Source organism: Rhopilema esculentum, chromosome 18 (assembly GCF_057945365.1).
Source record: "Rhopilema esculentum isolate cy_ngs chromosome 18, ASM5794536v1, whole genome shotgun sequence".
NCBI lineage: Eukaryota > Metazoa > Cnidaria > Scyphozoa > Rhizostomeae > Rhizostomatidae > Rhopilema > Rhopilema esculentum.
This window is the reverse complement of record NC_142832.1, coordinates 7946347-7968957: the sequence shown is the minus strand read 5'-3', so window position 1 is coordinate 7968957 and position 22611 is coordinate 7946347. Positions and strand designations below refer to the sequence as shown.

At 34.8% G+C, this 22611-nt stretch overlaps 2 protein-coding genes across 2 annotated transcripts in view; one reads left to right on the top strand and one right to left on the bottom strand.

Annotated features, from left to right (window-relative positions):
* LOC135681015 (rap guanine nucleotide exchange factor 6) overlaps nucleotides 1-18995 on the top strand; it is a 32617-nt gene extending 13622 nt beyond the window's left edge. Inside the window, exons 20-41 of the mRNA XM_089113815.1 lie at nucleotides 322-369; nucleotides 796-942; nucleotides 1649-1727; nucleotides 2484-2515; nucleotides 2778-2881; nucleotides 4478-4646; nucleotides 7124-7188; nucleotides 7784-7894; nucleotides 8113-8167; nucleotides 9390-9464; nucleotides 9819-9920; nucleotides 10052-10151; nucleotides 11233-11281; nucleotides 11726-11804; nucleotides 12074-12157; nucleotides 12709-12783; nucleotides 15673-15744; nucleotides 15887-16045; nucleotides 16716-16830; nucleotides 17438-17554; nucleotides 18041-18097; nucleotides 18506-18995. Coding sequence (XP_088969941.1) covers nucleotides 322-369; nucleotides 796-942; nucleotides 1649-1727; nucleotides 2484-2515; nucleotides 2778-2881; nucleotides 4478-4646; nucleotides 7124-7188; nucleotides 7784-7894; nucleotides 8113-8167; nucleotides 9390-9464; nucleotides 9819-9920; nucleotides 10052-10151; nucleotides 11233-11281; nucleotides 11726-11804; nucleotides 12074-12157; nucleotides 12709-12783; nucleotides 15673-15744; nucleotides 15887-16045; nucleotides 16716-16830; nucleotides 17438-17554; nucleotides 18041-18097; nucleotides 18506-18534 — 1923 coding nt within the window. The 3' untranslated portion in view covers nucleotides 18535-18995. The remainder of the gene's footprint in view (nucleotides 1-321; nucleotides 370-795; nucleotides 943-1648; nucleotides 1728-2483; nucleotides 2516-2777; nucleotides 2882-4477; nucleotides 4647-7123; nucleotides 7189-7783; nucleotides 7895-8112; nucleotides 8168-9389; nucleotides 9465-9818; nucleotides 9921-10051; nucleotides 10152-11232; nucleotides 11282-11725; nucleotides 11805-12073; nucleotides 12158-12708; nucleotides 12784-15672; nucleotides 15745-15886; nucleotides 16046-16715; nucleotides 16831-17437; nucleotides 17555-18040; nucleotides 18098-18505) is intronic.
* Nucleotides 18996-19644: 649 nt separating this feature from the next.
* LOC135681022 (group XIIA secretory phospholipase A2) lies at nucleotides 19645-21072 on the bottom strand. The gene is made up of 3 exons (XM_065195277.2): nucleotides 20680-21072; nucleotides 20371-20441; nucleotides 19645-20004 (listed from the first exon to the last, which is right to left on the bottom strand). The coding sequence occupies exons 1-3, from the start codon at nucleotides 20816-20818 to the stop codon at nucleotides 19678-19680; spliced, it is 537 nt and encodes a 178-aa protein (XP_065051349.2). The 5' UTR covers nucleotides 20819-21072; the 3' UTR covers nucleotides 19645-19677.
* Nucleotides 21073-22611: the final 1539 nt, after the last annotated feature.

Sequence of the window (22611 nt, the reverse complement as noted above, 5' to 3'; positions counted from 1 at the left end):
AGGACCAGACACTGCTCGATGGTCGCAGCTACTCGTTGTCCTAAAAACTAACCTACCAACTATTCTGATGGTGATATGCGTTCCCTTCGTTGTTGTTGCTGTTGTTGTTTGCTACCATTGATTTGGTTGTTGGCGATCCGTGATTTAATGTTTTTTACATAACCAAAGCAAATCTAAAAACTGAAGGATATCATCGAATTTCAATAACTATATATGGTTCTAGGTACACATTGGTTTGGTTGTTTGCCTTAGAAAGTCTCCCTTAGTTACTCAGTTACTACAGTTATTTAAACAAGTAGTAAACTTTATATTATATTTCAGATCCTTGAGGTCAATGGACAGAGCCTCGAGAACGTCAAACTTCAAACGGTAATGAACATAGGTCGACCTGCTATGATTTTATCTTTTACTGATTTTTGCTGGATTTTTCGTAAAAATATTTCACAGCTCTTATAAACACTATATATATATGCATTTCCCCGTGTATCGGAAACATTTCCATTGTAAATGTATAAAACATTTGCTAGTAACACAGTCCAGATGCATTGTATCATTTTGACTGTTAAGGATTTGTATAAGCCTGGTCTGTCTGTCTTTAATTCTAATTGAAATTTATGGCTTTCGTTTGTTCTAAATCCAATTGAAACGAGATGCACATTACTCCAGCAAGAATTTATTGTCGCAATGATGATGTGACACCTTAGAACGCTTTTTGAATTAACAATTTGCAAAGATGATTTGCCTTACATGGCTGTGTCTTCAGCGTGATTAATTTTATTTTTTATCATTTTATAGGCCCTTGATACCTTCAAAAGCAATTTTCACCTCTCACTTGTGGTGAAGAACAACATTATGGGTTACAAGCGAGTTGTGGATAATTGGCACAAAAAGAAGATGCAGGAAAACAACGAGGACAAATTCTTCAAAAAGCCTCAATTTCGAGTAAATTCAATTCTGTTAATTATATTTTTCATGTACACGTCATGATGTGTTGAACGAGACAGTTCTAATTCCCTGCTCAAAATTTCAATACAATTATAAAGCAGTGAGTATTCAATATTTTTTTAAAGGGACTTAGTTGATATTTAAGAAAAACCCCTGCCGACCCTTAACTCACCTTATTTAGATATGATAGACTCGCTGCTATGCAAACGAAGGGGGAAGCCGGCAATTTCCATTGAAAATTGTGTATTTTTGTGATCATTGAAAATTATGTGTTTTTCTGATCATTGAAAATCATGTTTTTCTGATCATTGTTTTTATTATCATTGAAAATCATGTGTGTTTCTGATCATTGAAAATCATGTGTTTTCTGATCATTGAAAATCGTGTTTTTCTGATCATTGAAAATCGTGTTTTTCTGATCATTGAAAATCATGTTTTTCTGATTATTGAAAATCATGTGTTTTTCTGATCATTGAAAATCATGTGTTTTTCTGATCATTGAAAATCTTTTTTTTCTGATCATTGAAAATCATGTTTTTCTGATCATTGAAAATCACGTGTTCTTCTGATCATTGAAAATCATTGAAGACTTCTAGTGTTTTTCTGAACTCTTTGGCCTGTGGTTTGCTATATCTGACGACATGTTGTTATCATTACGCTGCCATATTGAAGAACCATGCTTTACTTCACTTTCCGTCGGTAGGACAGGACACATGGTGTTACACGAAGTACTTCGGATACTTGTGATCGACAAAAACCTCCGGATAAAAACAGCAATTCAGGTTGGGTCATGTCGTTTGTGTCTTCTAATTGCACAGTTTCTTTGCAGCTCCTTTAAGGGTTTTCTTGATAGTGTTGATAAGTATACTAAAATGCGTGCGGTACAATATGATGAATTTAAATAACGATCAATGTAGGTAAATTGTACCAGGAAAATTTTTTTAAAATAATTAACGACGTTTCGAGCATAGCCCGTTTTCAAGTGATAACGGGCTATGCTCGAAACGTCGTTAATTATTTTAAAAAAATTTTCCTGGTACAATTTACCTACATTGATCGTTATTTAGTGTTGATAAGCATATTCAACAACACTGCAATAGCATATTCTAACGATCTAAAGTCCAATTTTGCGATGTTTTCTTAAACTGCATTTTATATTCGCTTTATCATTAGATATGGTACTTGTTCGATTTAAGAGCCTTTTTCATAACGGAAAGGCAGAACCAATTTTTGTTAACCTAAAATTTGTTTCTGGCAAGAGCTGGAAAAGATATTAATTTCTTTGTACAGGAATTCCTTTCATTGTGGACACAGAATGGTATAAATGTTGTATGATGTCCAAAACTACAGAGAATTTCGTATTTTTTTTAACATTTCAACCGGTGAATTTTCTGCCTTTCTGTAACTCTCAAAGGTCTTGTTAAAGGGGAAATCTCGATGTGTACAGCCCATCTCAACCACCTATGGTGCTCCTTTAAGTGTGATATATTTAATTTCAATTGCCAATTTGTTTTTAGCTGTTTTCTCAATTTCTCTAGATTTCAACGACAAAAAAGCTCAACAAATGAAAGTGAGTGCTTTTTAAATAAACGACTTTCTTTCAAGTCTTCTGGAGTATTTGTGGATCGCTTTTCTATCTTTTTCGTTTATTGCCGAAGTTGTTTTGTCTGAAATATCAAATTTTTTTGATATTTGGCTATTCGAGTATGAAATTAGTGGAAATTTGCTTGAAAAATTTGTGCAAATGATAGCACTGCATGATCTGTTGGAGATATTTTAAACCTTGAGCAGTATGTGATTTAGTTGAGATATTGGTTGTCTTTCGTTTCTAGCTAGTAGATCTTCACGTGAGTGGGACTTACCCCGGCCGAGTTAACGCAAGAACTCACAAGGACATAAGAAAGAAGGCAATGTTCAGTATTCTTCCAAAGTCAGGGTAAGTCTTAAACAATACTAACAAGTCACGAAATAGGCTGCTCTCTGTTTGAAACCAATCTGGGATTGATTTAACTTGCTTTTGCCTATTTTTTGCAACATTGATTAACAGCAATAGATTCCTCTACAGTTTCTATAAAATAAATTTTCACTATTGTTGAATTGAGGCTCGGAAATTTTTGCTGTTCGTAGATCTAAAACCTTGGTATCGAGGTTCTCTCAAGTCAGGTACACGGAACACTGCTCGTGCTTGATTTGAAAATTTTGAAGTTAGAAGTTAAGTGCTTGCGGTGTTTTTTCTTTTGTCAATTGTAGCAATTTCCATGGAGTGTTTTGTGGAAGATTTTCACACTGAGAACATCCTTCGTCGCATTTTAACACTGTGATGTAATCAAAAGGTCGTTAAAAAACCATCGCACGATTTCCGACAACAGTAAAAGGAGGTTTGATGATTATGGGTAGCCCGATAATTTGCCATTAGAAGGGATTTGTTTAAGAATGTTGGAAAAAGGCTGGCGCTAGGTTTCCTGTAACAATTTTGTTTGGGATAAGGCAATCGAGCCAACGGCAATGTGATAGTTTAAGTGAAACCTTATTGTGGCAGCCTCTGTTGGTAGTAATAGTTGTTTAATTGATTTTTGCCTGCTATGTGCTTGTAGAGCTTGAAATAAAGAAGACCAGTGGGATCAATAGGCCATTTACAACTTAGAAAATGATCAAATTCCGATGCCTTTTTGATTGACAATACCATTTGCCTTTTTTGTGTGGTATAGGTTTCTCTCTGCCATATTCGTCCACTCTGGGGGCATGATGCCTTACAAGAATTAAAATCTTGATTTTTCTTCCGTCGTATTATTTGCAAGACCTTTTATCGCTAAAATTTCTCTAAAAGTAAAACTTGTCAAATTAAACATCATACATGTTCTTTAACTATTCTGTGCAGCATATTGAGCGCGTAAGGATTTGGTGGTTGACTCGGTGTTGAAATTTCTAGTGACCTTTTTCTAATAATTTTTTAGCAAAATGCTGTACATCCTTGCAGTAGTTTTGACTCATATAGTTAAGGTGAGCCCCCCCCCCCCCCTCCCCCATGGACATACACTTTTATAACAACTGAACACGTCAAAAAGCCAGCAAACAGTTTCGTCTAAAAATGTATTCCCTTTGACCCTAGCCCCTCATAAATAAACCCAAGAAAACGTACACATCCTTTAGTGAAAGTAACTCTGATTCCTGTATTGTGAAGGTTGTACTGTATAAAGGTGTGCATGCTGTTTGTTATCAACTACAATCATGGCGATCGTGAATGAGTATATGTTCAGGTCTTGCTTGAAGTAGGCTCTGTCCAGCCCAATTATCCTTGCGGTTTTGCAGATAATGAAGTTAATTCTACATCATTGCTGCCTCTGGTGGTTGATAAGGCGACAAATCCCATATTTTCTGCCTGCGAATTAGTCCGTATTCTTAGGAACCTCCACCATATGAAGAGGAAAGTCGTGGCTACCCGAGATTAGCGCCGATCGGAAAAATTACATTACCATTAGTCATATACTCTGAGCGGGCTTTGTTGTGATCGAGGTACTCTTGTGCGTTGCAGAAGTAACCAAGAGCTGAACAGAATCGACCTTGATGCGGACAGAATACCCTTTCGGAATCAGTCTCGTATCGCAGAGAGCGACATGAATGACAGCCTTGTTGAAGATTGCCAGGTTATCAAAGTCCACAGAGCTCTCGACCAGGCCTTTAAATATTTCATTATCAACACGGTAAGTGTTATTTCTTGCTGCGTATTTAATCTTTTTGTGTGCTAACCCTCAGAGATCTCAAAATGGCAACTTTTTCTTGTCTATGTCCCTTTTTAGCGTTGTGTCTTATTTGCATACGTTCTCGGCTCGACTAGAGGAGTTTTAAAACTTCTATTACATTCATTCATTCATTCTTTTTTTACTTTTTAAAATACTTGTTTAGTGGAGCTTTGGAGTGAATATCGATTTAATTGTCAATTGATCATTGAGTTGTGGCGCACTTTCTGAAAACTCTCTCATGATGTCTCCTTTCCTGTTATGGTTGTCACACATTCTTAGCAAGTCTTTCTTTCCCAATAGCCATTTTTTCTTAATTTCAACTGAGTGAGTAGACCTTTATAACAACTGAAAGAATAACCTTTGAAGTTATTAGAATTGCTTTATATATATATATGTTAGATGATATGGCCAGTGCTGATCTTCTTCCATTCCCTTGGAAAATTGTGATATTAACCTACAGGTGCCCTCTAATGAGCGTAATTGTTTTGCATTGTAAAATTATCTTTTATGTATCCCTACTGAGTAAACCCTGTGCACTAAAAATATGAGCATATTCCTTGCATGAACGTTCTCTAATTTGATCTGCCGTCAGTTTTTTATCAAGCACGGTCACAGAGATTGACTCCTCTTAATGGTATTGCCTCATTTTGCTTGACTGTGCAATACCTAAAACAGTTCTTATAATTTCGGTTTTGTGAAGACTGTGAAAAGGGTTTTTGTAAATACGGCCCTCGATGGTTTTTCTGTGCTTCTTATTAGTTCTTGTCCCTCTTTTTGTTTATTTGTTCTGATTTGATTTTCCTCGTTGTATATTTTTCTTGCTGCAAAAAACTCTGAACTTTGACAGTAAAATGAAAATTTCAAATATCAATATTTATCAAAATGAGCGACTTTAGAAACCCGCTCAGAATAACTACTAACTGCATTTCCTGAATTGATAGGATTTTATATAAGAGCAAAAAAAGTTTGAGACGTGGATCATTTTTGATAATGTTTAGATAAAAAAGAAAATATATGAAAATGTGGAGGGGATTAAAGTGAAAAGGAGAGGATAGAGATGCAAATTGAGTAATTTTACGCTGTGCCTAGATTTTCTGTTAATGTCGCAAGCAGGGGTACATAGAACGTGGCTATATGGGCTGGACGACTAAACTCTGTTTCAGTAGCTCGTCAGGAAACCTCTTGTTGGCCCAAGACAGTAAGTAAAATAAGAACAAAATTATTTTTATCTCTTTCCTTGACTGTAGATTTTAATAATAGCGCTTGCCAAGGTCTTAATCGTAGTTTTTTTCATCGTGAACCTCCATACCACTTCATTAACCCCCTCCACTCATTCAGTCTGTAAGGTCAAGATAAACAACTGGTCGCAAGGATCATCTTTCCTTTGTTAATGTTTTTTTAAACAATAAAGTAGCCTGGTTTCACAGCTGTGGGAGTCTCAAGATGGTCAAGGTCAGGGATTCTATAAAAAGATCTTGTGGGCCCAACTCATTAGCTGCTTAGATCCTCAATCGACAGCAAGTTATTATTAAAAGGAAGCACTAGGAACGCAAATGTTTTGGCTGTGGCTTTTTGCTAATTGTGGAGAGCGTTCAAGTATGCCTACCAGATATGAAGCTAAATACTTATCTTGCATATGATGTCTCTATATTTAAAATTCGTCAGCTTTCATTGAAAGACTGCAGATAAATCGGCTCATAAACTGTCACAATGTCAAGAGTTGGCCGCGTCCTTTACTTTAGATACTGGTATTCAAACAACTGTTTGAAAACGAAAGTCTTGATTTGTGCCCCCGAGAAAAGAAACAACCTATTCATGTTTTGTGCACAATGCTATTTGTCGAACTAGCAAATTAAATAGTCCTGTTTGTCGGCAATGTTGCTTTGTGGTTAGGGAAAATACTTAGGGGTTAGGGAGAATACCCCCTTCCCCATTTGGCTGTTGTTATTTTTAAGTTGGTGTTATGTGTCTTATTTCAACGGCTTGAACTTTACTACAAAAAACGCTTCTTCTGTTTTTTGGGCTGCTGATGTCTAATTTAAGACAGAGAAGTACTGGCACGGTGCCATTAATCCACCCTTCCATTTGCAGTCTGGTCAGTACGTCTTTCTTCCATCCATAATACATTGATATCCTATATTCCATCGTACTCTATCTTAACAACAGTACCCCAAGGAAAAGTGATGCCTGAACGACCCTGAATTCGAATTTAAGTGTTTTATAATCTGCAGAAATAATTGTCACGTATGCAGAAAGTCTTCTTGGGGTTTGAAGTAGTTTTTTAGGGCGGGGCAGCCAGTGAGAGAACTTGCCCTAGAAAACTGGTTATATCTAGAAGAAGATTAAAAACAGTCTAAATGACTCGCAGTTTTAGGCGAACAAGTTCTAGTCCATGGCTTTAGTCTGGGTAATTTAATGTAATTTATGATTGTGTACAGGAAACTACTGCTCAAGAAGTTGTCATCGAAGCAGTTGGACAGTTCGGGATTACCGACACACGAGGGTGAGTTACTATGGATCTCAGCAAATCTTTTTGTGCTCTGTTCAACAGTAAAACTAGGTGCCACGTGTTACGCTAGCTTTCGCCCTTAAATACGAGGTAATTTTGTCAACTTGAATACGCTTTTGAGTTTAGGGGCAATGCACTTGAAACTCTTGTTGGTAAGAAATGAATTTCAAAATCATGAAAATAAATCTTTTTAATTTCTTTCTTGGGACAAAGCTAGACTATATCATACGTTAAGAGATGTTGGTTTTGTCTGCTCCATGAGTTCAGATTTTGTCTTGCTCTTGTGAAATCCGGCTAGTATTATTCTAGAGACGTCAAAACATCTGTCTCGATGTCGAGCAAGTGGCATTGGTAAATAATGTTTTATGTAGTAATGGTAAAGATATTTCCACACGTTATTACGACAGGGTAAATATTCGTTATCCTTACCTGAACAGCACTTAAACAATAGATTTTAAGGCGAGTTTTATTGCCAAGACCTGGGTTTGTTGTGCCGGGATCCCCACTTGTGACGTATGCAAATCAATGAATAACTCGAGAATCGTTGCTATGTTATCCTGGTTTATTTATCCTGGTTTATTTATTTTAGGCATCCGTATTTCTTGTGTGAGGTAACTGTCACTGAGGATGGCGTCATCAGGCAGAAGAGGTTAACAAACCTGGCTACGGATCTCGCCAATCGCATCGGCCTTCGATCTAGGTTTGTTGCTGTTTTTGAATAGATTCTTCTAAGTTTAACTTTGATTTCAATCATTAGCATTGTCAGGCCGAATAAAGAAATAGACAACAACGTTTTTAGGAATATTTTGCAAGTCTTGTCATTACAAAAAGCAAGATTTTTTTAAAATTTTTTCATAGGTTCTTTTAGTACCCGGTTCAATTCGTGATTTTCATTTATTCTTCGGCCTTTTTCTCAAGGTACTTCATCAAAAATACGTTATCAGATGGCGGTGTTACAAACGAAGTTGCTCAGGTATTTCAATTGATATTCAACCGTTGCAACTTTCTGTGCACGTAACATGAACAATTTTGTCGTGGCATTGGGGATCCTGGTGTGTTACTACAGGAAATTAGTGCACAATGCTCAATTCTCGATTAAAGTTCGGCACATGAGAAGTTGGATGTTTAAACGGGCCTTAGTGCGCAATGAGTGCTCAATCCTTACATCAACCCTTCATAACTACATGCACCTATACTACGTACTGCAATGGTCGGTTTTCATATGTAGAAGTATTTTGGACAGCTCGAGCAAATTTCCAGTGGCACAGACTTGTTTTGTCAAATATTATATCTATTCAATTTAAAAGTATCTAAAAATTGCTAGTATTTTAAAATTTTTCGATCCTTTGAAATCCGACTGTTAATACCGATTTCGTTTATGCAATTTAAAACTGCCGTGGTTTCGTTTAATCAGCCAATTGAATTAACGGTGATCTCGGAGTCTTATTCGAATACTGAACTTCTCAATTGGCTTTGCTGCATACCATTTAATTGAATAGTGATCCCAAGTCTTCGTAATTCTCTTTGAAATCTGTGTCCAATGGACCTACTCTCATAGCGTATGCACGTGTGATCTTCTTTGACGTTTGCCCGAGAGCAGCGAGAGGGAATCCCCATGTAATCTATTCATAACTGCAGCAAATTGTGTAAGATGTGCATAGATTGTGATCCATTTCTAAATTGACAAAATGCGCACCACCATCCCATTGTTCTTTCATTCTCTGTCAACATGCTGTAAAAGTGCATGGATCATTTCGCATCCTCTACTCTCTGTGTCACCTGATAACCAGAAGCTAGTCCTATTCATTGTGTTTTAGCGATGTTTCTCTTGGAGATGGTGTTGGTCCAAATTCCTTAACTGATAGGGTGTAGATCAGGTTAAATGACGAAGAGAAGTAGATGAAATCATCTTGCAAAAGAGTCACATTCCTGGTTTTAGGGAATAGAATTACCTTTAGAGAATCTTGGTCTCTCAAACAGGTGCTTGAGTCTCTCAAACAAACCCATGTTCGCGAAACGAGGCCTCTCTAAACAGACGCATGAAGATTACTGAATTTGAAGCCTCCTTTAGAATTAGGACTGCTGTTTGTGCAATAAGAAGGAATTGTGAATGCTATTACTGTATTTTATGAGCTACTTTTTCAGCTAGCTTTGAAGCGAATTTTTAATTGCTTACTTTTGCTTTCATTGTCCAGGACATTGCCCGTGAGGGAACAACAACGTTTCTTCAACTGTCACCACTTGATGTAGCAAGGGAGCTCACGTTACAGGTACCTCTGTCAGCATTTGTCCATTTGTCTTCATGCTACTCAACGAATAACTGCTTTGTTTCTGCTTATGATGATGTTTTACAGTCTCTCGTTGTTTTAATTTTTATTAAGTATACTTTCTTTATATAAGTTATCTTAATTCAACACTATTAGAGATCATTATAAGTATCAATTATGCAGTTCTTCATATTCAGAATAGATCTCTTTGAATACATCTAATAGTTTCCTTTATCTTTCAAGCAATGTTTTTATAAAGTTTAAGGTCCAATTTACCTCCAATGTAGTAGTGTAAGAATCTTTCAGTTTTTTCAAGGTGACCTTGCTAGTTGTAACTTTCTTATCATATCTTTGCAGGATTTTAATTTGTTTAGAAGCATAGATTCCAGAGAATATATATACAACCTGTTTGATTCAAAAAGCTTTGGAAAATTTAGCAACCTTGGTAAATTCGAAAAGGTGAGTTCTTATCTAAGCTGGTGTTTTTACCTTCAGTTCTGTACATGTCATGTTAAATTCATAGCAGGTCTCTTCTTTCAGTCTTAACTGCTATTAATATAACTGCTTTTATTGTTGTGTATATTTTGCAGACTGCCAATACGGAAATGTTCTGGGTGATGAGAGAAATTTGCAGTGAAACAAACATTGTGAAGAGAGTGAAAATGATAAAAAGATTCATCAAAGTTGCAAGTAAGGGCTTTTGTAAAGCAGATAACTTTATTCGTCTTCCAACATTCCAACAATCATGTAGCTAGGTGACTAGACCCACGCTATCCGCACGAATTTGAGAGCGGCTATCCGAGCAAAAAAAAGTTCACCTAGGAAAGTGGATTTAATTAGTTCGGATAGCTATGTGGTACAGTGTAAACGCTTTTATCCGGATAAATTTGATCCAAATCGTATCTTGCTCGAAAGCGATTGGCTATTTCATTCAATTTAGTTTTCACTGTCTCCCAATCAAGACCTTTCGCCATCTTGGCTGCCTTGTTGTCAATAAATACTCGTGTTAAAAGTGGCATTTTGTGCGTTGCTAGTTCAGTGTCATTTTGTTTCAAGAACAAACTATTAAAACAAACTAGGCCTAATTTGTATTGACTTCTTTGGATTTGGTCTAAAAGAGAAGCAGATGTTTCTGAAGAGAGAATGAAGTCTTTTTACGTTGGCGGGAATTTTGTTGCCCAGAGAAGACTTCATTTTGGGGCTTTCTGTGCATGATTTAGGTCATGTGACTACAGTTATCCGGAACAGTGTAAACGGAGGGGCAAAGTGGACAACATTTGTGAAGCACAGTGTAAACGCAAATCAATCCGAACAATTTTTTTGCGGATAAATTTTATTCGGCACAGTGTAAACGGGGTCTTAATGGATTACCTTTACACGGAAGTAAATGGATAGAGAATCTACCCAGCAATAATAGCAAATACAGTACAATACAATACTATACAATTCTTTGCAATACTATACAATTCTATACAATTATTTGAAATACTTTACAATACTATACAATTCTTTGCAATACTATACGATTCTATACAATTATTTGAAATACTTTACAATACTATACAATTCTTGGCAATGCTATACAATACTATACAATTCAATACAATATAATTAGATACAAAACATTACCATGCAATGCAAACAATACAGTAAGATACAATAAATATGTTTGCAAGTATATACACAGTGAAGTCCATCTTTTCTTGGCAACGCAACCCTTGCCTATTCTACACTGAAATCTGTTAGCAAGAACTTTTCCAATCTTTTTCAGAGCTTTGCAATGATTTCAAAAACTACAACTCTATGTTTGCTCTTTTGAGGTAAGTCACACAGACAGATCAAGTGAAGTGAATTATTCATCATATTTTCAAACTTTTTGTGTTCTTTGTTTCCGTTACTCAAAGGCTACCCTTTATTACCTTAACAAATAATTTCAAATTACTGCATGTCAAATTGTAGCAATTGGAAATAATTTGAAAATTCTTTAAAACATTGTAAAAAGGATTACAACTTTTAAAACATGCAGAATCGCGTGTTTAGTATTTGTTTTTTAGATCTACAAAAACCGAGGAGGATGTTCTCGTCGAGAGAAAGTTTCATTGACCCATGTTGCCTACTTTAAAGCTTGTCTAGAGAGAAGCGTTTTTATCTTACTTCAAGTCTGTTCTTGCCTTCATTTGTTACTGAAACAAAATACAAATATTTTTAAGTTTATTTTATGTGAATGTAATGTTTTTTGTACATGATGTGTATCCATTTTTTAGTGGACTTGACCATTCGTCTGTTCGAAGACTCAAGACAACTTGGGAGAAGGTTCCAGCAAAATACATCAAAATCTTTGAGGTATTTGATATGATTTGTTGGAATAAAGTGGCATTTTATTAATATCCTTAGCAGACAACGGCATTGTGAAGGCATGACTTGAATGCTTGTTTAATTAACCAACAAAGTTTGCTTTAAGTCACTTGAAATATAAACCTCAAATCATTTATTTGGTATTCTTCTATGGTTATGAAATTTGAATATCAAAATATTATTTTAGTCTTTTTACAGATTTTTGTGTATTTTTACATATTTTGACAACATAATTAATCAATGTTGCTGTTTTTCAGGATTTGAAATTACTGATGGATCCATCAAGAAATATGTCCAGATATCGCAATTTGTTTAATGGTGAACGGGCATACCCTCCTCTGGTAAGCCACGAATGTATCAAACCCATGTTAATTCCAGCATTTTCAATTTGAAAATAACACGCAAACCACACCTTCTGCTATTGGCAATAACCCCTCTTGTTTTCTTGTATGTTTTCTAAAATCACGATCAATGTAAGTAAATCACGTCACTTAATAACGGGCTATGCTCGAAACGTCGTTATTTATTTAAAACAAAATTTCCTGGTACAATTTACTTACATTGATCGTTATTATAGCATCATATTGTACCGCACACAATCTAGTATATTTATGTATTCTAAAATCTCCTAACTCTTTCTGTAGGCAACATGCTGTTTAGCCAAAGTTTTTTTAAACAAGCTAAGCATGGATACATCCTGACAACCATTTACCATTTGGTAAATTGAATTAAAATCTCACCTTTGCTAAGCAAGTTACAAAGCAAGTTGCTAAGCGAGCAAGGAACATACAAAGCGCAACAAAGGAAACTCTATTATAGTAGTTGAATTTCAAAATTTGTAATTTGCTATCCTTCCTTGCACTTATTTTTCTTAATTCATCCTTGCTTGCAGATTCCTTTCTTTCCAATCATAAAAAAAGATTTGACATTTCTGCACCTTGGAAATGAAACTTACGTTGATGGATTGGTAAGTTATGAATTTCGCATTGATATTTTCATTTTTATTCCAGTAGGCACTTGAGTTGGACTTATTTTGAGAGATTCATGTTTGTTGATCATTTTCAAAGTTGTATGAATAGACATACTGGTGTGTAATGTGAGAGGTACACACATTTTAACCCTCTCTAGAAAACCAATGTAACGAGAGGCAAATGGCCCACAAACTGAATGTTATTCTAATTACAAACTATTCTCTTGGCATGTGATTTGAGACAGACTATAGTAGTTTTATCTTTATGTTTAAAGGTGCCGAATTGTTGATGTTTCTTTGTTTAAGTTAGATATGTAGACTGTAGCATGTATTCTAAAAATAAAACTCAACACCTTTCTCGCACTTCGAGGTATATTCATAGACTATTTTAAAATCATTAGACAAACAATGTCTTTTTTCTTTTTAAGTGTTTTGAACGATCAAGACAATAGGATACCAACTTTCTAGAGTATCTTTTTGGTCGCAATAAATTTAAAGTCACTGGGCTGGCAAAATCGCTTTGGTATTTGAAATCTGTTGAAACTAAAAGCCAAAGGTTCCAGGTTTTTGTAGACAGAGTAAGTTGTTCGCTCGACTATATAAGGGTGAACATTTGTTCTGGTCAAAAAGAAACTAATAAAACGAGGCACCCGGCTTATCATTTTGTTTCCTTCCCAAATGACGAAGCAATATATGATAAAGGCGGAAAGTTTTGGGGTCTGTAAACATATCATTTGATGTATCATTTGATAAACATCTTTATTTTCTAGCACGCAACCCTGTTTTCCTCCATCCTCCTCTTATTCTGAACCCCCATTCATTCCAAAACCACCCTCTCCTGTTCCAACCCCTTGTATATAGTTTTCTTGAGAAGTTTCAGTCCCTGTGTATTTCAACCTCCTTTTGTAAAAGATTTCAGAGTATTTAGAAGTAGATATCAGAGTAGTCAGCAGCTTATATTTGATCTGCACCCCTTTATACCATTGGACCCTGATCAGTCGAAAGATCCAGCCAAAAAGGGCAGTAGCAGACAATTTGAAACGACTAAGTTTTCTGAAAGCAGATCTTAAAAAGCAAAAAGGATGCACAATAAATCTGTATAATGGGAATTGAATGCAAGTTCTATGCAAGTTCAAGGGTCATTTAATTTTATGACCGTTTTGAGAAATAACAGGATAAATGATATCACTTTTTGGCGATATAATGACTTGAAAATGGCTTTGAAAAAAGCAAACATTGCACAACATTCTAACTTAAAGCTTTTTCGTCTGACACTCCTCAGAGTATAAAACATCAGAACAGTGTTCAGAAAGCACAAGATGAAGAGTATGTACCCAATTGTAGATCGAAATAGGCTAATCTGAATAAGGCGATCACATGACCGCTATAGTTATCCAATCAGTACCGCGTGCCTATAGAAAAATTACCAGTGGAGTCCAAGAGAAAAAACGAACTCCTTCTGTCTACACAATAGCAGCGTTTTGCTTGTATGTAGATCAATTCATTAACTGCTAGATGAAAAGAAGACCTGGCTCTTCCAATTATATGAAACATGTCATCATTATAGAGTTGTTTCTAGATCTACAAGGTCGAGGAGGCTGTTCTCTTTGTGGGGCAGCTTTGTTTCTTGTGTTGGAAGGAACAAGGAACATGTTATTAGTTTATATAATAACTGTAATTAGTTTCCTCTGTTTGTGATTTTTGCCAGAAATAGTCAATCCAAATTGCTTGATAGCTTTGTTTGGTCGCATTTACTTTGATTTTGCCCATTTTGTTCCACTTGAGCAGCCATAACTGCCGAAAATAGGAAAAAATTGAGGATTTCAACTTGCCAGGAGCTCGAATTTTACAGGGCTATTTCTATACAAGAACCGTAGCAAAACCACGGGAGAGACGGAAAGTTTGAGCAAACGAAAGTTCGACTTCAGCGCTAGTCGACTTGTTAAGGGTCAACTATAATTGTTTTTATTTTTATCTAGCATTCCTTACTCTACATTTATTCAGAGCATATCAAAGAATAGATGATAATGTAATGGCAAAAGTGGGGATTCCACATAGAATACAGTGAACTACCCAAAATTAACTGTGTTGCAAGTACTTATGTCTAGACTACTCTAAATGTTTCAATAGAGTTCAATGACAAAGAATTAATTTAACCAAAACTATCAAGAACAGAAGACTTTGTGAAATAAGTGGTTTCAACTCTGTGTAACAAAGGGCTATTGATGATAGAAACATGAAATTATTTCATAGGCCACATTTAATTCTATAAGATGGCTGGATTTAGCCTTTAGGCCGTGAGCTTAGCACCGCTTGTGTAATCTTGAAAAACTACCTCAACTATGAAATTTTCAGCAGTTTTCTGCTTTCTTGTTTTTCCTTTTATGGAAGCCTTAATTGCTAATTCAAGTTTGATATTTCTTCATAAGAAAAAATTGGTAAAAATTGGATTATAAATCAAAAACAATGTTTTGCTGCAACATCTTCCATGAGAATTACATTGATGGTTATAAATCATGAATTTGTCAACTAGCAAAATTACGACAAAATATTCAAGCTTTTACATCCAATTGATTTTTTTAATTTATTAATATTTTTTCCTGAGTATTTATGACAATCTAAGGTTAAACAATTCAAGTTCTGTAAGGCATTTTGCAGGGGAAAGGAATTGAAGGTGTTTGATTCCCTGCCAAATGATTTTAGTTTTAAATCTTTTATTAAACTTTTGCCTTATGAAACTAGAGCCCTTTTTATATTGCTTGACTTCATCAAATTTGACTTAGCTTCACCTGGTATTGCTTTTAGATAATGATTCATATTTTAATGTTTTTAGAGTTCTTTTATCCCATCTTGTCTTGTTTGTTGAAATTCTGAAATTTATTTTAGGTCAACTTTGAAAAATTGCGGATGATTGCAAGAGAAGTTAGAAAAGTCTGCAAGTATTGTGCTATAGGATATGTAAGTTTTTTTATTTCATTTGTTCAAATTGTGAAAGCAATAAGCACAGAGGAAGAACTGGTTTAACTCAAATTTGTTTCATTGCCTTTGTCTGCTTGATGGTTGATGCTTATTAGTGAAAATGGGAGTTTGTTTTATTTAGGACCCTGGTAAGATGGATGATGTCACACAAACAAGCAATGGTGCTCCACCGAGCATTGCTCAGTCAGTAGTCAGTGTGATGACTGGACAGAACACAATGACTCGAAAACACAGACGAACAAGCAGCTCCATGAACAACCCCAAAAAGGCATATGAAGAGGTACCTTAAAACAATTAACTTGTGACTCTTTTTATTGCAGCCTAAATTTTTGTAAAATATAAAATTAGATGTGAATTTAGCTCTTAAGCAAAACAAAACAACACCAAATCTCACAGTGCTGAAACTGGTAAGATTCTCTTTTTAAATGATGATGCAAATGAAGGCAGTTTAAAAAAGTAGAGAAGTAGTGCTGTTTGCCATGCTGCATTGAACAGTGCTGCAATGAGTTAGTTGTAGTAATAAGAAACCATGCTGCAATGAGTTACTTTTAGTTAGCGCTTTATAGAAGAATAATTTGTGTGTTAAAATTGAGCATATTGCCAGTTTTGCAACTTATTTTGGGACATTAAGTTCAGTTTTACTTCTTTCATAATTCTATGACTATGATTGTCTCCCTATTTAGATGTTGAGCAATGTCTGTGCTTTGTGTCTCCATCATAAATGGCATTTATTAAGGCAGTTTTCTCTCAAAAAATCTCTGCAATGGTTTGAACTTGTTTTGCAAATGCCATCCACAGAAGTTCCATTTGTAAACCTAAAAGAATTGGCTGCTGCAAAATACTGTTTTATTGAAAATTCTTACCTCTATAAAAAAATTTTTACCTCAAATATTGATTGTCATTGAAAATTTCAAAAAATTTGAGGTAACAATTAACTTATGTTTTGTAAGGCCTTGATGTCTCGAAAAATGCGACAGTATCTAGAGGACTTATCAAATGTTGCAACAGATGAAAATGAAATAGACAGACTATCAAAAGCATGCGAGCAACCGACAGGATCCACACGTAAGTTCTCACTCTATAAAGTATATGAAATGCATTTGATGATTGAATATTTCAGTCATTGCAAGATCAAACATACAAAGCTTTTTCATAATTGATAGCAGTAAGAGAGTTTAAAGGTATTAACTTACAAATAATTGATTATCTTTAAGTTATTACTTTTGTAAATTGATTAATGTTTTGTAGTAAAAAGATTTTTATGTATATTATGCTATCTTTTTTGTTTTCTCTGTGCAGGTATATGAATACAACTTTGATCATATTGTGATTTGTTGGATGCACTAGCTTACTGTGCTTCAAGATATTTCTTTATGAGAATTCTATAATTCTAACCAGCAAAACTGAAATTGTGACCAGCTTTACAAAATTGCTGCAACCTAAATGCATGCCTTGACATTGCCCAGCTAATACCAAGTCAATTAGCTTGTCGATATAGTTCACATTTAAGTCTCTCTAACTTCCATTCTACCCCCTTATTTCAACTTCTCATTTTCCATTCAGTTTAGTATACCCATTGTTTTATAAAGCTCCAGTGCTGTATGAAAAATAAGTCTGTTGCTTTTCCTGCAATTTACTTCCTACAGAATCGATTATTTCTGCTATTTTACAGAACTATCATCATTACCAAAGAGAAGGCCTTTGAATATGTCTCCTACACCAAGTAAACCAAGTAGCACACAAGAACAATCAAAAAAACAATATTCACCTACACCATCAGAAAAAAGAGGTTTGTTAGTGGTTTTCTTGTTATTCTGTTTAGAGGCAATATAAATGAAATGATATTCTTTAAAATCTGCTTAAGTTTAGAGCTAAATTTGCAGGAAGGTAGTGACCAACAGCTTAGGAATCTCCATTGTGAAAATTTATGTTTATAGTGAGGATTTAAGCCCTGGGTAAGTTGGTTTTCAAACCTCTGTACCCCATCTGAGGAGATGTAAAAGATTATTATTGTCATATATAATTTTTTGCAACTTTTGTAGAAGAGCATCAGGCGAATTTGCTAATGCTTTTACATTCTGCTACACATCCTTTGCCCTAAGATATACTTTGTTGCACTGTCTACCTCTATACCATACAATTTTAAGTTTGGCTGCAAAATTCATGAAGCTGTTGTAAATTAATCTTATTGGAGTATCTAAATGAAGAAAAAATTATTTTTCAAAGGCTGCAAATGGACATTTTATGCAATGAGATGTCTTTTTTATTTCTCTAGAGCATGAACCTTCACGGCAAAATAAGCCTGAAAAGCTACGGCCACCTGACATGGATGGTAGGTATTTTCTACATCCCTGGTCAAACTATTCAGTTATTAATGATATGTTTGTTGTATTTTGGAGGCCATGCAATGTTTTTTCATCTTTTTCATATATTCTGTACATTTCTTATATGCCAAAATGTCCTAAAGTAGCTAATGACCTTTAGAAAATAAATTCAACGTTTTTCTCTGACTTTTAGGTCTGTTGTGTATATTGTAGAATATTTAAAATTTTATTATATTGTGGAAATTGCTCTTTTTTGCAACCTTCTTTGAGCTTAATATTTTATGTCAAAGTACTTCCAAAATAAACAATCCATGAAATCAAGCAGATCTTTGCAATCTTTAAAATGAATCTAAAAAGTATCTAAGCTCTCTTCAATCTATTTTTGCCCATGTTATTTTGTCAATTTTTGCTTCTAGAAATTGAAGAGCAAGTTTCGATTGTATAGAGAGTGGTAAATGCGCCAAATGTATAGAGAGTGACAATACATTCAATGCAACTTATCATTGCTTACTGTCAGATTGTAAATATAGTTATAGGAATTTAAACCTTTACATCATAGAGAGGGTGGGTTGGGCTTATAGGCAGCTGTTATATAATCATAAAGTTTGTGTGCTTAAAAGGCCATATAACATGCATTTTATTTAGCATACCATATTATCTCAGTCATAATTTCAGTTCAATTCATTACATGAAGTTGTTTTATTTTCTTGTTAAATTTTTCATATTTTTTGCATATATAGAAGTATATTTTTCATCATTTTGCTTTCGTTTTTATTGTGTTGTACTAAATGTTGTGTTTGTAAACACAAATAGGTAAATATATGAAATTAAAAGTAAAATTTATCATCATTATTGCAGATCAAACAAGTTTGAATTATTTTCAAGCATTAATTTTAACCAATAGGACGTTTTGTATTTCTCTTGTTGCCTCCCAGTTAGCAGAAACAGTAATAAACACTACAAGAATTATATTTAGCTGGATCAGCAACACTTACATCCATATTATCTGCTAAGAAAAAGCAATGAAAATACATGACCATAAACAGTATTTTTTATCCATTTATGGGGCTAATAAATATTGTTAAAAATGGCAGAAATTCTAAATTGGTTCTGATTCTCAAACCACAGTCAATGTTGCCCCTATATTTATACAAAAATTAGTTTTCAACTCAATGGAAGAAGTTCATGAAATCCTGTTTAGCATGTCATTAAACTTTCACTGTCAAAGTAATCTATTGAAAGGTTTTTCCATATTAATAAATAACTACATAGTTTGCATAAACTCTAAGTGTTGCATACGAACATGAATTTCGAGATTGAATATAACTTAAACAATTTGCTTATTATCTAAAACAGAAAGAAAATTGATGTACTGTACTCATTGTTTATTTCTCTAATGTCTTGAAAGATAAAAACTATCATCATTTTATTTGTCAATTCATCAGTGTTTGTGAGCTCATTTTGTTTGGAAATTCTTTAATTATCTGGACGCTAAAACATGAGTATTGAGAAGGATTTTTTATAATTCTAGTGAAACTCAACAAATTACAATATGTTAATTTTTATTAAGGGGCTAATTTATTGAATTCTAAAGTTCATCATTAGGATTTAATAATCTCTTTATTTCTTTTTTACTTAACTTCTTTCCATTACAAAGGCATGCATTAGCCTGGGACTGTATATATGCAGTACAACCTAAAGTTGATGTTGTTGCATACATCAAATCAACTGAAGATTGGCATTGTTTCATTAACTTCTTTGATTTCTTCTCTGATAATCCCTCAAAAAGGCAAACATTGCTAAGACATGACTTGAAATCCTCATCACACTGCTTACGGTCAGCATTGCAAGTATCATAGCATTTGTCGTGTATGTCACAGCATTCAGTGAACCCAGGCATCTCTGACGTATCAAGCTTGGGTAAAAATTTAAGACATTAATTTGGATATTTACTTTTGCGTCATTAAACAAATTTGTGGAGTAGAAATATGTGGTGGATGTTTATGACTTGTAGAAGATATTTACTTGATGTTTAGTCATCATTGATAAATGATAATATGGATGAAAGCTGTTACACATTATTAGCTACTATGACTTAATCATGGTGATTCAAATAGTTCATGGCCCTTGGGGTTATTGCTTGGCAAATTTTGGAAATATTGAACAGTGTTTTCATATAAGTCCAATTCATAATGTTTTATCATAACGTCATCGCTTAAGCAACCTACTATCTGGCATGAAGAAATTACTGTAACGTTAAGGATAATTGAGAAAAACAAACCTTTAGGCCATGTGAACCACATCCATTGCTGGTTGGAACATGTTTTCTATTTGGAATGGGTTTTTCCATTTCTATCATAAAAAAGAAAATAACTTTGTCTAACTTTCTAGGTATTTGATAACATTTTTTGAACGGGGCCCTTTTCAGACAATGTTAAAATATTTGATACAGTATATAGTGACAAATTTGATTATTTAAGCTGACATAATACGAGTAGTATGTAACGTGGAAGAAAACCAATGCCACCACAGTTTTGAGGGCAATTTGCAATAATGTAAGCAACGCAGTAAGCAATATATGTTAACTCACCGTTGGGACATTTGAAAGAACACTCAGCCTGCCCAGATAAAGCTGCAAGTATTTTTGCAAGGTCCCCAATACCATTGGCTACCCCTCCAGTGAGCATGTACATTAACAATATTAGTTTCAAAAGCCAATTTCGACCCATCTCTGAGATTAATTTTTTAACGCTGCCTCAGATAATTAGGCTGCTTTGACGTGTAGGCCAGTAGTAAACGGAGAGACAAGCAAATTGAGATTGTTTTGCCGATATCTACTGATCTTTACTTGATCCGCAGGTATTCAAACAAGGCATGTGCCAAGCATCAAGATATTGTGACACCTGTTTACACATAATTTATATCGTGTAAACAACCTGCAGAGACGATCAACGAATTCTTGGAATGAAATAGCCTCATTCTGCGGGCTGATGAAGACTCTTTGTACGAGGCTGGCAATATTGCTCATCAAAAAGTTCTGGTCGGGGCGGGGTTGAGCCCCTTTAGTTTTGTGAAGGCATAGTTTCCAGGGCCGCCGGACGCAGGTTTGAGCAGGGGGGGCCAAAACGAATAAAAAAGGCACGAATATTTTTCCCGAAACATTAGTAAGTGCCAAGAATGGTACAGATTTCACGGTAATTTAGACAATTATAAAAATAACGACACACGTTGGATATAGTAAAACTTATCTTCGGTAAAAGCAGACATAGCTATAAAATCCATTTAGAGACCATGCACCCTTGATCACAATTAATTGTGCAAAGAATTCAGTGCAAAGTACATGTTTGGGCATAGAGCGCTGAGCCGTTCATTCTGTAATAAACAAAGATGGAAAGGGTAACTTTGAATTGCATGCTGATTGGGCAAATCATAGAAATATGCTACGAGGACAAAAGGGGTTACAACACCCGCGAAAGCGATTAAAGCCCTGGTCAAACGATCCAAAATTTACCCTGGTCAAATGATCCTTGCTGGCGGATCGCGCATTAAGTTATAAATTTTGTTGCATCAGCCAATGGTGCGCAAATAAATCTGCAAATTCAATCATCTCACTGCATTAACTCGCACATTGCTAATTGACGATTTACCAATTTATATGGGCCTAACTGTACCCATAAAATTACCCAAGTTGTATTGGAGAATTTCGGGGCTAAAAAATTTGTTGTTTCCTAAACTCTCCCCATTTTGCTATCATTTTCTATATAAAGTTTCGAAATCTTTAGAATCGAAATACCAGTTGCACGAAGCTTTATCACAACTACTCACTCCTTATCCTGTTAATATTTTGATTTTATCACTGCAGATATTTTTCTTAAAACTGTATAATTTCTTGTGTTAATATTTTAGTCATTTGAGTTTCGAAATCCTCAAAAAATTTCAAAAAATTAGATTCCTGGTTCAGCATGATTTTGTTTATTTTGGAGGGGAATGTTTCAGCGTTAAGTTATAAGGTTACAGAACTTCACATTTTTTAAATGCCATTTTGACTTGGGTGTTGCAATACTTTTGTCCTTGTAGTGTATTCACAGCAAGAACAATTTTCAAGTACAGAAACACTTCAGAAATATTTTAGAATATCATTGCTTATTGAATTTAAATACACTTCGTATGCTTATATTCTGATGGCAAAAGAATTACAGGGTGCAAATACAGAAAATGTTATGAAAAGCTGTTGTCGGCTAGGCCTGGTATACATAAGGAAAGAGAATTTATGCACCTAAGTGCGGAGGTTCACGCCATTTCCTCAAAGGTATTCTGCATACATGTTCATTTTGTTTTCCTGCTTAGATTGATTTTGAAGAGTTGGTCCATTTTGCATTCCCCCCAAAAATTATTTGATTTACATCCCTGGCTAGTATTTGGCCTTTCAGTCTTAGCAGATACTTACATCTGGAAAATAATCCTTCAAACTTCTAAATGTGGAATTAATTTTCTTCCAAGACTTAAAAACAATTGTGTTTTT